The 13,673-nt window shown below is 43.7% G+C and overlaps 1 protein-coding gene across 1 annotated transcript; it reads left to right on the top strand.

Annotated features, from left to right (window-relative positions):
• Positions 1 to 1,448: 1,448 nt before the first annotated feature.
• Positions 1,449 to 11,756, top strand: SFRP4 (secreted frizzled related protein 4; the record flags this gene model as incomplete). The annotated part of the gene is given in 7 exon segments (XM_082047034.1): positions 1,449 to 1,574; positions 1,576 to 2,059; positions 2,214 to 2,294; positions 2,382 to 2,447; positions 5,034 to 5,232; positions 8,296 to 8,359; positions 10,852 to 11,756. Coding segments are annotated over 7 exon segments (1,209 nt in total). The 3' UTR covers positions 11,041 to 11,756.
• Between the last annotated feature and the right edge of the window lie 1,917 nt (positions 11,757 to 13,673).

Genomic DNA, 13,673 nt, shown 5'->3' on the forward strand with positions numbered 1-13,673 from the left:
CCAGCTGTTCCGTACGAGCGGGATGGGAGAGCAGGAGGCAGCGGGAGAACGGGAACCCTCGTGCCCCCGTGCAGCCGGAGTGCCCCTGAGGGTTTGCTTGCCCTGGCTGTGCTCGCGAAGGGTGATGCCAGAGGGGCACCTGCAAGATCCGAGTGTTGGGGTACTTCTGAGCACTCTGTGTGGGCTTTGGGAGGAAGGGGATACACGAACAAGAGGGGGACCGCCTGGGTGAAGCTGCTGTAGAGGGAGGAATTAACTATTTCCTTGCCGGTGACTCCCAACAGACAATGTCATCGAGCACATGAATACGTTAATCTCCCACTGATCTCTTTCTCAGCCCTTGTTTTCTGAGCTCTGGTTGAGCTTTCCTTTCACACAAAGCGGGGGAGGAACCTTCTGCCCCCACAGATACTCTGCTGCACTCAGGCCAGAGCCCCACTGGATCCATGAGGGGAAACACCGGTGGCACCACAGAACCTGGCCAGGGCAGGCCCAGGAGCTGCTAAGTCTGAGCCATGCCGGAGCTTTCCCAGGCCACTGCAATAATCTGACATTGAGTTAATACTGTTTTCTCATCGCGTCTCTCAAAAGACCGGTAGGCAGCATTTCTTCCCAGTGACGGAACGGCCCATAGGTCTTTTCCGTGCAAAGGGACTGGGGTGGGAGGGAGCTGGGAGCGAGTCGCTTCGTTCTGATATAGGAGAAAACCTGAAATCCCTTATCGCACCCATTTGCAGATACGACTGTGGGAGGACAAGGGTGGGGGAAGCGCAGTGGTGGACTGACTGCCCGCAGAGCAGCCCCGCACCAGCCCCGGTCCCGCACCGGCCTCACGCTGCCCCGGTCGCGCCTCAGGTCGGCTGTCGCTTCCCTCGTCCCGAGCAAACCGGGCTAAAAGCAACTTCCCCGCCCGTGTGCCGGTCCGCCTTGCGGGTTTCCCTGGTCGTGCTGAGCTCAAGGAGGTAACTGTGCAACCATCCGGGAAGCGACAGGAACAACCGCCGGCGCTCCCCTAAATCCGCAAAAAGTTTCTGCTCCGTTTCCCTCAATACAATGCAGCGTAAAGTTCAGCCCCGCAGGAGGGGGTCTCCGGTCGCAGCTCCCGCGTTCCTCCCGCCTCCTCCTCCCCTCTCCCCGCGTCGGAGCGCGCAGCCCCGCGGCAGGCGCGTGTAGTTTGGGTTTGTTCCCCTCCACCCCCCCTCCGGCCACCTGAAGGAATTTATGACACAGTTGAAAACTGAAACGGAACTGGAGCCGCGGACGAGAGACGCAGTGATGTCGCCGGGGGATTAAACGGGGTGGAGGTGATGTCACCGTGCCTGCACAGCAAAACACATACACGCGCGCATACACACACACGCACACACCCCCCCTCCTGACCCCCCCTGGAGGAGCGGTGCTGCCAAGGGAGCGCGATCGGCCCCACGTCACTCGTGCCACCGGTATAAATGCGGTCCCGCGATGTCCATGGCTGTCGGCGCGGCGGCTCCCACCACTTGACTGCAGCAGGACGCCGGGAGGCAGCGCCGCTCCGCGCCCTTCGGCCGCCGCGACCCGCGGGGCGGCAGCGGGTGGCGGCGGAGAAGGAGGAGGAGGAAGAAGAGGAGGTGGAGGAGGATGCTGCGCGCCTTGGTGGCGGTGTCCCTGTGGCTGCGGGTGAGCCCGCGGGCGCAGGGCGCGCCGTGCGAGGCGGTGCGCATCCCCATGTGCCGCCCCATGCCCTGGAACATCACCCGCATGCCCAACCACCTCCACCACAGCACCCAGGAAAACGCCATCCTCGCCATCGAGCAGTACGAGGAGCTGGTGGCCACCGGCTGCAGCCCGGTCCTCTCCTTCTTCCTTTGCGCCATGTACGCCCCCATCTGCACCCTGGAGTTCCTCTACGACCCCATCAAGCCGTGCCGCTCCGTCTGCCAGCGCGCCCGCGACGGCTGCGAGCCCATCATGCGCCGCTACAACCACAGCTGGCCCGAGAGCCTCGCCTGCGACGACCTCCCCGTCTACGATCGCGGCGTCTGCATCTCCCCCGAGGCCATCGTCACCGACCTGCCGGAGGGTGAGCGCCCTGGGGGTAGCGGGGCGGGAAGGGGAGGCGGTAGGGCGGACCCCCTCCACACCCACGGGTCGCCTCGGGTGAGGGACCCCCTCCGCCCTTGTCCCGGGAACCTCTTCCTGATAGCTTTCCTTCCCTGCCGCGCCTCTGCTTGCAGATGTGAAGTGGACGGACTTCACGCAGGGTGTGATGGTGGCGGAGAGACCCCCGGACCCCGACTGCAGGAGCCGCGGCCAAGGTGAACCTCGTGCGCCCCCCCGCTTCCCTCCCCCTGCCAGGCCCCCTCTGACACCCCTCAACCGTTTTCTCTTTTCTTCCTTTGAAGAGCGATGCAGGTGCAAAAAGACAAAGCCTACACTGTCGACATACCTGGCCAAGAACTACAGCTATAGTAAGTGCATGAGGGAAAACGCTTCACTTTGCCCATCCCACACCCCCTCTGGGTCCCCTGCAAGTTAGTCAGCTCCATGTGGGTGCTGCACCCACACCAGAGCCTGTCCAGCAAGTGCGATGTGAGGACGTGGTTCCACCACAGCCTTTCTAAGTGAGTTTTTGCCCGAGGGCACCCAGTTGTCTTCTTCTGAAATCCTCCACTTGCTTGCAGTGTGTGCAGGCAGTAGTAGCCATTGGGCAGATGATGGTGTGATAAAACCAGTGAAATGTCAGTAACATGCACTGGGATCAACAGGTTGCTGTGCAGAAATGGTGCTTTGTTTCTGTAAAGGTCACTCTAGTTAAAGTGCAATAACGTCTTATGTGAGCATGACCATGTGCTGCTCTGCCAGCTCCTGTTTTCATCCAGGACGTGGACTATACAAAGGTTTATCATCTAAATAAAACTTCTAAATGTGAATTAAGCTAAAGCAAGGTTAAAGCTTCAGAGAAATTAACATATTCTTTTACACACTAGCCAGAGTTTCATCTGGTACAGAACTGTCAGAGATTAATTGAATTTGTTGAAAGTTTGCACCAGCCGGGGGAGGAGTCATCTATAGTTTTCTGATATGTTACGTGACATATTGGTAATATAAGTAAGTATTAATCTCTCTCCCCCTGGATCCCCCTTGCTCTGGTTTTCTGGTGCTGGGAGTCAGGAAAAACTAATTAATATTAGATAAATACCAGACTGAATGTCTGTAATGTCAATAGAACCCCCTTATTAACTAGAAATTTAACATGCAGTATCATGATTTTTTGCACTTTACAGGCTTTTTCTCAGATGAAAGTTGTGTCTTCAAGAAGTGTATTCAGTTTTTATGCAATAGAGTTATTGTATCCAGTCTATTCCTATTTGTTTAATATAAAATGAAAGTAAGTGTGTATTTATTTGCTTCTTTGTTAGTATAGGGAAAAAAAAATCCAAATCCCAGTTTGGTGGGAATAATCAAGCTGAACATCTAATTTGTGTAATTGAATACTTTTTCTTTCTTGGCATGGAATTTTGATGCATTTATATAATATCTTCTTTTTATATAATTACTTAATCTATCTCACTACAACATAGTGTTATGTTCAGATGGGACAATGAATTTCCACAGTTGTCAAAAATACATGAAAAAGCAGTGATATAAAATGACTACTCGGAAATGAAGTACAGATGTTAGTTATACAAATTCTGATTCCAGTGACTTCAGTGGAAGTTTGAGTAAAAAGTGTAGGTTGGGTTTCAAATTTAATTCCATTGAATTTTTAATATTAGGATTTTTTTTTGAAAGGTAGATTTTTATTCATCATACTTTAAAATCAATAGAAATGTTCATATGGAAAATTAATTAAGAGACAAGACAGAGCAGAACAAGTTGCAAATAAAATCCAAATTTTTCTAAAATCCTTTAAAATAATATATACAGCCAAATTGTTGTTCCACTTGGTTAGAACTTGGTTTCAATCAAACTGGAAAATGGATTGTGAATCTCCAAAACTGAAATCCCTCATGTGTTTTGTGGCTGTTACATGTGTCCTGATAAAGTTAGCACAGAAAACCCAGACTACATTAAAATTGCTGATTTCATGATTTCTACAAGTAAAGTTTATCCCAGACATTTGGAGGTCTTTTGACCTGCTGACTACCAGGGGCAGTGTCGATGCAGGCTGATCACACTGTGCTACACATACTGCTCATGCTTCTTTTACGGAAGAATTTTTTTAACAGTTTGATAATTGAACCCTTCCTATTTTGCCATTTCCTAGAGGCAAAGCACTTCATCTAGAAATCATGCCTCTTTTCTCTGATTTGGTCCTCTCACAAGAGAGAGTGGGTAAGCTGCTGCAGTGGTTTGCAAGTACAAAGCCAGGGATCATCCCCAGAGCAATCTACACAGTTTCACCTTCTTGCAAAAAAAGGTGTATTCAGAGCCTGTGTATTCAGAGTCAGAACACTTTTCAGAGTCTGTTTTATATGAGAATCTGACCACTGATGCATAATCAAAGTCAAAAGTGAAAAAAGTATAAACCAGGTAAATAATGAAGATCCTAAACCTCTTAGTTTTTGACTTGTTTCAAACCTTGTTTCTTATATTTAAGACAAGACTTTAGTTCTTGGATGCAACCCACAGGGAAATGGCTTTATTATTGAAAAGACTGAATTCATGGTGTCTGTGAGGTAAATTATTCATTACTTAATTGTATATAGCCAGATGTGTCTAGAAGAACGGGTCTGATTTATGCAAGGGGTTGTTCAAGTCTGAGTCAAAGGAACTGTTTGTGTGTATGATTCCAGGAGAGATCTCTCAGCCTGATCTGGCAAAGATTTAGGCACATGTTTAATTTCACAGTTGTCAACAGTCCTACTGAAAACCAAACTGGGATGGGGCCCCTGTTATTCTAAGCCACTGTACGTGCCCACACATGAAGAAATAGTTCTAGTTTCATAGCCAAAACAACAGTTTTCAGTTTAATATGTTTTATTAAATTTGTAGATGTGTTTAAGTTTCTAATACTGTTTGTTATTCTCACACCTCTCTTTTCCTAATTGCAGTCATTCATGCTAAAGTAAAAAGCGTAGAAAGAGGGAACTGCAATGAGATAACGACCGTGGTTGAAGTCAAAGACATACTGAAGTCTTCAATGCCAATTCCTCTCTCTCAAGTGCCTCTTCTTACAAACTCCTCCTGCCAGTGTCCACCTCTTCAGCCAAAGCAGGATGTTCTCATTATGTGCTATGAATGGCGTTCAAGGTGAGCCCCGGAGATGTGGTGCAGAAGGGTGTTCTAGGTAGCTGTGACAGGTGGGAAGGAGGACCAGCAAAGCTCTCTTTCTGGTCATGAGCATGTTTTGTGAGTTACAGTTAATATTACACCGCTGATAGTTTTTCTTAAGATAACTCACCCGTCCACCTTAATGTTTCAATTACCTTCGCAATTAACTTTTTTCACTTAAGCAGCCTCAGGTCTGTGCCAAGATGCAGTGTTTACAAAACCTGGCTCACACATGGAGCATAAACTTTTGGTGGCATTAGGTGCTGACAGCATATTGCTTAATGCATCATGCAGCAGTTCAGGCATCTCCAGCTGTTCATGAGTGTTTTTCTAGGACCACTTTCTGTAGGTACGAGCTACTTAATGTGCTACATTAGATGGTGGTCCATGTTGGCAGGGCCAGGTGGAAGCATAATTCTGCCTCACCGACCCCAGGAGAGGCAACAGGAGACACATCTCCTGTCTGCAGAGCTGTTGGAAACAGAGAGCCAGGCCTTCCCCACTGGCCTAGCCATACTTTGGAATGATGCCGTCAGTGAGATGTTTCTGATCCCACAGCTGTACCAGGACTAGCCAAAGCTGCAGCCATTGGAGCTCCAGCTCCCGGATGACAGATGAAAAGTAAATACTCTCAGAGCAGCTTGCCAGTCCTGCTGTATGATTAAAAGACAAAACAAAACAAACTTTACCAGACCTTCCATCTGGCAGTCAGCCTAGCCCCAGGCATAGAAGGAAACCCAGCGTGCTGGTCAGGAGGAGAGGGGGCCATGAATCACAGCTCTCTTTTCTGAGTCCTTGAGGCAGAAGTGGACATCCCATCCCACTTAGCACCCCAAGTGTACCAGTAGCAACAGATGCCAACAGGACAGGTTTTGTTGTGGTGGGTACGTGTGGCTCTGCGCTGTGGGTCAGAGGTGAGACTGTTCGCAAAATGTGCAGGCTGGTTTTGCATACAGTGATGTGACTGTTAATTGAACACGCGCACTTTGTAAGGACCGTAAAACTTCTACGTGTGGAACTTGATGGGCCATACCCATGTTTCCAATGAATTTTACATTGGTAAACTAGGTCTGTTCTATAGGTGTTTCTAAAATTTGGCATCTGATACCTTATTAACTTATTTTTGTGAGCTACCAGGCACAGTATTTTACTATTACACAGCATGTTGCCCCTTCAGGTCTGGAAGTATTTCACAAAGATTAATTTAGGGCCCTCTAGTTACACATTTTAGGGGTACGTACTCTGAGTCATGCAACCAAGATTGTGATCAAGGAGCTCTGAGCTGCAGGCTTTGTTGGAGAGGACCCTCAGGAGGCTGTCAGGGAGAGGAGATTTCAAAAGGGAAAGATCACAATCTGCTTCTCTGTTACTGTAGAAAAACACACCATTCGCTAAATATTTTGTGATGGTTTTTAAAGGTCACTGAGGTTTTTAATTTCATATAGCGTACTAAAACAGATTTGAAAAAGAAACATAAACTATTATATGTGTTTCCTGTTGAATTCTGTGGCATGCAAACAGAAGGTTTTGAGTTACAGTAGCTTTTAAAAATGCCAGAAGCAAAACGGGTGGAATCTGTACCTCCGCAAAACACCCATTGCCTGTCAAAAGGGTTAGGGTCTCACTCAATATTTTCACCTGAACAGAAGCTGTGTCACATGTACACCGCTTTATGATTTCATTCATCACAATGCGGCTTTAGCATCAATCCTGTATGTTAATTCTCTGATCTCTCCTCAGAAAGAAAATGATATGTTTATCATGTTGGTCTTGATTTTCCAGGGCTTGCACTCGCTGTGATACTTTTATGTTTAGGCAAAGTGGATGCACAGTGGCTAACACCTGCGAGTGGCAGCATTTTGTACTCTTTTGAACTGGTATGAGTAGCAACACTGTTCATGGAAACTGGATAGTCAGGCTCTACTGTGCTGTGTAAACCTCACCTGCCAGCGAAGTGCTGTATGAAATTATGTGCATTTCTAGTGACTTTTGACGTCTTCAGCCAATACTGATGTTTAAATAAAGCCTTCCAGAAATAGGGAAATTATATTAGGGCATATAAAGTCCCAGTATCTCAAAAAGAAAAAAAAAAAAAAAAAAAAGATGTTAAATGGTTAGCAGTAGAGGAGATACAGAAATTCCAGTGTCCTTGTGCTGTGAAACAGTTGTTTCTAGGGTGCGACTTAGAAGTCGTGACATAAGACTGCTTTAGAGTAAACTAATTTAGAAGCTGCTTAAGGTCTATACGTTAAATACTTACAGTCTTGTTTTGTTCGTTTCATAAAACCTAGACTCAGTATTTTCATACAGGAGCCAGCCATATTTCACTGGTAGGCAAATATCACTGCCAATAGATATTCTGAATGTACTTTAAAGCAGTCATTTAGTAGCTACATGTAGGAAATACATAATACCGTCCTAATGTGTATAGGTAGCAAGGGAGACAATTTTAAGTGGTCAAATAAAGTTACCATTCATCCACTGAGCTTTATTAACTGGTGCGTGTAAAACCCTAGCTTTTCTTCCCAATTCAGGAGTAAAATACATTAATTTAAACTGCTCTTCTGTGCGCACACAAAACATATGGTGGACATAAGTAAAATATATGTCATTAAGACATTTGAACAGTTTCATGGGATGTTACCCAACCCACCACTTTTTGTTAACAGTGATCAAGACAGGACAATTTTCCCCTGCAGAACAGCTGCAGGTGAGAACAAAGAGCTCTAAATGTTTTCTCCATACTGGCCATGTGCTGCAGTTTTGGCTGTAAAATCTGATTTCTTTTGAAAAATATTTTCTGTTTTTACAGAGTTTATAATAGAATTTCAGAAGGATCTGTATAAGCATTTAGAAATCCATTAGAAAGCATTTAGGGACAGAGAAAAATGTTCTTCTGCTTATTGCCCCATGTACAGAAACTGTCAGTACCAGTACCTGCTGGTTCATTTCAACCTCAGCCTGTGTTAAACCATCTGGAATGACATCTCAAGAATCAAAATCAGAAATTTTTATAACTTGTGTTTATTTTTTATTTTTCAGGTTAATGCTTCTTGATGGATGTCTAGTTGAAAAGTGGAAGGATCAACTAAACAAAAGATTTAAGGTAAATACAACTTAAAGAATGCTGACGTTCTTGATAAAAAGTAATACACCTTTGCACTTCTTCAGCATTGAATAACTTGCTTGACTTTCAGATATTCATAATACCTCTGGGTATTATTCTTTTCACACATCATAATTCCATGTAAATGAACATATGAAAATTTTAGTCTTATATTTTAGAGTCTCTAAGATTGTATTTCTATTTTATCTGCAAACTGTCCCTGAATTGGATGGATGGATGGATGGATGGATGGATGGATGGATGGATGGCCTCTGTGTGAACTCTGTCTTATTACAATAGTGACTCTAGGAATTTCCTTCATATCACTGCTAAGGCAAGTAACTGTCAGGTGATATGCAGATCAGTATATAGTACACATTAGGTAAGAAAGGAAGTTAAAATCCACTGTACTGGATAAATGAACTTTGCTGCATGAAAGATTGCAGGCTGGAGGCACAGACTTCTCACCAGCTACTTCCCTCTAAAGACCCACTGAAAATATTGGGCATCCTCTCACTGGTTTCAGGGAGCACTGCGAGGAAAAGTATATCGTATAGAGACCTGTGATGCAGGAGCAGCAGATGCCTCTGCTTTTTGGGGCTTCACGATAGCACTTGCTATCACTCCCTTCTTGTAACCTCCTTTTTATAATCAAAGACAGATTGGATCAAGACAGTGTCTGACTTTTCCTCACACTTGTAAAGGTGGAAGAAAGTTATTTCTAGAATTCATAAAACTTTTTAAAGTATTAAGGACATACATGTATATTTATTTTAATTATGAGCTGATTGGCAATTGATGGAGTGGAGCAATAAAGATGCATGTATCTATCAGCAGAAGCTTTTGGATTACAGACCAATTTATTGCAGGAAAATCCTATCTGATGCTTTTATCATTCCCTTTTCTCCTCACTTGCTCCTGTAAAACCTATGTGTGAAAAAGAAAACATGCTTTAAATCTTTAAAAAATAAATACACTGCAACTGCAAATGATACCATGTAGGATTTAGGAGAATATTGGCATATGACTTGGACTCTTGAAATCCCCTAGCTGTCAACTTAATGGCCTGTCACTGGCACACGGTGTGTTTTAGTGACCTCCTCACACTGTTTTGCCATTTCTAATTGTGTCTTGAAGCCTATTTGGACATTCACTTCCAGACTGACAAATAGATGCATGACTGCCAAGCAAAGTATTTCTCAAAGAATGTGTCTTCCCTCTGATATTGATAGTTTCATAAATTAAATACTCAGTTAAACATGTTTGAGTGGGACACACCTAAATGCCTGTTAATTGTTTTTGTTTTATGAAGATGCATATAATGATCCTGACTACACCAGAATAGCCAGTATGGAGCTAGGTATTACAGTGGCTTCATTTTAATGCCCATAATTCATCACTGGAGACTTGCATCCAACTTTTATCTTGAGTTACCACTTAAAATGAATGTTTTAAGCTGTCTGTGCACCACAGAAGACAGCTGTTAACATAACCACAGCATGGCTGGTCTCTTCTCCAGCCAGGACAAGAGCCTGTGTTGCAACAGGTTCAGGGCAGAGACAGAAAACTGGAGAGCACTTCTCTTGCTCTAATCACTGGCAAAGCTCCTGCCTTTGGGAGTTTCAGAAGTTCATTAATAGAGGGGAGAGGTGAGGTACTTTCCAGGTTCTACTATTTTCTTCACTTTTCTTAAAGTAAGTGTTTCTGTTCCTAGAGTTGAAAGACTGCAGTCTCTGCTGCAGTGTTGTGTATCTCTCCATATTTTGGACCACCTAACCACTTGAGCTCATTGTAAAAACCTGTTTTCTGACCACTACACTTTCAGGTTTGGAAATCTGACAGCTATTCTATTTGGTGGGCTCTTTGATCTGACTGCTTTTCAAAATTGCTCAGGGATGCTGCTGAATAAATCTGTAGATGCATTATTCATAACCATCCCATTTCAGTGGTCATCTCTGCTGTCTGTCTGTGAGATCAGGACTTTCATACCCAGTCTTCTCTACTCAGGGGAAAAACAGAACCAGAAAGTAAACACCACCTTCTCTTGTAATTGAGTGTTTAAATATATACTGTCTGCTTTCTGTAGACTTTTCTGAGGAAAAATTCCAGTAGCACGTTCAGCAAGACAGCAAAGAAGGGGTTTGCAAAGGAGTCCCAGTGTGCAGATCCTATCTTTTTGATGGAGTAGTGCCAGCTTCCCTGGATTTCTGAAAAGACATGAGATGTGCGCTCACATGCAGCATGCACACAAGGTGTGCAGTCATCATTTTCATCAACTGGTCTAGCACAAATTCCCCACCCCAAAACCTGTGGCAGATTCCCCCCCACAGACACCCATAACATACTGACATCTACAGCCCTGCAGGGCACAGCACAAAACTGTTAAAAGCAGCACTAGTATGAGTACTTCAGGATAGCTTTGATTAAGACAAATTTATTTAAGATTATACCCTTCCCTAACTCAGCCTCTCGGTTTTCTGCGTTTTCCACAGAGGTGGGAACAGAGACTGCAAGAACAAAAGCTGCGAACAACCCGCAGTAAGAGCCAGAATGCAGGTCGCAGTGGTCGGAGTGGAGCCCCAAAACCATCAACCAAGAACACCAACCCGCTGGTCAGTGGCCCCAAAAAGGCCATTAAAATAAGAAATGGCCAGAAAGAAATCAACCCTAAAAAGGCATGAACGTGAAATTTCCAAAGGGAAAGACTTACCCTGCACGATGAGGGGGCACGATCTGGCTTGGTTGGCACATTTTATTAATCCAGAACTCATTGACTTAAAAACTCATGGCAGTTTTTACATAGCCATTTTTGCTGCACTTTACTTTTAAAAGGTTTGCTTTTCCTTTCAAGCCACTGCAAGCCATAGAGTGTAGGTTTGCACTAATATGTGGTAGACGTATTCAAGTCGACTCAATTTGCTGAGAGCATTGAGAAGCATAGTTTACCAATAAGCATCTGGATATGCATTATGTGATTATTTTTATGTGTGTGCCAGAAATATGCTTACAGTGTTAGTATTTGATCTTGTGGGTTTGTGTAGCAAAAATGTGTTGAAAGCAGACGTTTAATTTTTTTATTGTACTTCAGGCTGGCTTCTGTTGTTATAATTTCAAATATATTTAAGCATCTAATTGAAAAATCAGTATTTTTTAAAAGGACAGATTAAAGTGAAGCAGATCTGTAGAATTCTTAAAAGTAACACCTATGTTTGCTGTAATATAGCTTTGTTATGAAAACTGGAATAGAAGCATTATTCTAAACATAACAGACAGCTATTGTACAGTATTAAAGGTAGGGCTTCATGTGGCTCAGTGTTCATTTGGATAATTTTTTTATCATTTGACATCGTATTTCTAAACCTTTCTCTGATACCAAATAAATAAATGAGTAAATAAATATGGCTTGTCCGTATTCCTGAACTTCTCAAAACAACTGGGTATCTGCAGTTTTGCTGGTCAGAAGGTAACATTTACCCTGCAAAGGTTCACAGACAAAACAGATGTTTTTATTTATTAAAAAATACAAAAAAAAATAGCAAAGGTGACATACATCTAATTAGCATAACTTTAAGATGACATAAATGATGGCCAGCATAGGCTGATTTCGGTTAAAATGTAAAAAGATCACCTGCACTAGCATTCTAAAAGCTCATGACAGACATTTTAAAGCTCTTCAAGAATTCCTACAGCAAAACTAATGACTAGACTTAGCAGCTCTGGTATCTATAAAACAAAATGAGCATTTCAAAAATAGACAGAGTTTACATCAGAAAAAAGAAAAGTTCTGTGTAGGTCAACATAAAGCATTACAACTGGTCATATCAGTATATTGAACTATGTTATTGCAAGAATTCAAATGAAATTTGCATGCATGAAATTTAAGGCAGAATATGCTAGAGTGATTTTGGTAGAAGCTGTAATATAACTGGTGATATACTAACACAAGCTGAAGAGATAGATGCCAAGTTAGAATGCTTAAAACAGAGGCATTACAGAAAAACTAAATAGTATATAGGGTAGTTCAAGGAAAAAAAAAAGCACAAAACAACAAAAAAACCCTACATGATCATTGGTTGAGTTTTGAGCAGTTGGTTAAAATATGCAAAAGTCAGCATTTGAATGTAGCTATTCCTGCTAATTCTGGGTAGCTGCAGAACTTTATCTCCATGGAACATCTGCAAATTAGATCTAAAATTCAATCCAGGTGCCAAGAATGCTGAGCATATATATTGTATCTATTGAGTTTAGTGGAAATTATATGCATTCAACGTGTGCAAAAAAAAAAAAAACAAACAACAAACCACAAACTTAAGATGCCTAAATACAGACTAAAGGTGAAATCTTAATCCTGTACAAGGAAATGGAAAAACTGAAACCAAAATCAAAGGAGACAGAATTTCACTGCTGGTGACTAAACTAGGTGAATTTGAAAAAGTTGACTTATGTAAGCATGATCTAAACCACTGATGATTGGAAAGCTCCTAAAACAGTTACTGTTACTGTGTAACAGTTCTTAAGCTTTCATTACCTATTGATCCTATGTCATAGAGACACCCCTGAAATCAATTTAGGCAGACAATAAGCTCCCAACAAAATTTATTCCGAACCAGAACTATTTAGCAGAGAAGCAACTAAATACAGTGTTTATCCAAAAACAGTCAGCACTCAGAAACATTTAATAAACTGCAGGCAGGTTCAATGTACTAATTCAGGTTATTATTTCCATACGACCACTCAAAAATAATGATCCACAGTGTGCAGACACTCACAGAAAGAAGAGGCCTCTTTCACTCAGGGGTACCCAGAAGAAATAACTGCTTGCCCCGAGTGGGCAAGGGTTCATTTGAGAATATCTTCAGAAGAAACTCACCAAGGAGAAGGTGAGCATTTAATCCCACCAAGTCTTCTTAGATGGGATCCCTGATCTGAGGGAGGGCTCTATTCACAGACCCGCTGCTCCAAGAAGACCACTCAAAGGGGGTCTTCGGCGGGGGCCCTGTTTTATAGCCAGGTTGGATCTGGCTGTGGTTGTTATGAGCATGGTCCAGAAGCTTCTCTGAGCCTGAGCACCTCCATGTCTGAGAACCTTGCTTCTTGGCCAAGGATGACTGAAGGTCTTGCCCCACCTGTTCCCCCAGCTGAGGGGAGGTGAACATTCACCATGCCCCGGGGTGGTGGGGACATGGCTGTGCGTAGGTGAGCACAGGCACAGCGAGGCATCAACTGCCCTATTGAAAGCTCCGGATCCTGTCAGGGGATGTGCACCTGCCACACATTCCACCCTGTGACCACAGTCATGATCCCACCTGTTCCT

Source organism: Streptopelia decaocto (genome assembly GCF_964273445.1).
Source record: "Streptopelia decaocto genome assembly, chromosome: 2".
NCBI lineage: Eukaryota > Metazoa > Chordata > Aves > Columbiformes > Columbidae > Streptopelia > Streptopelia decaocto.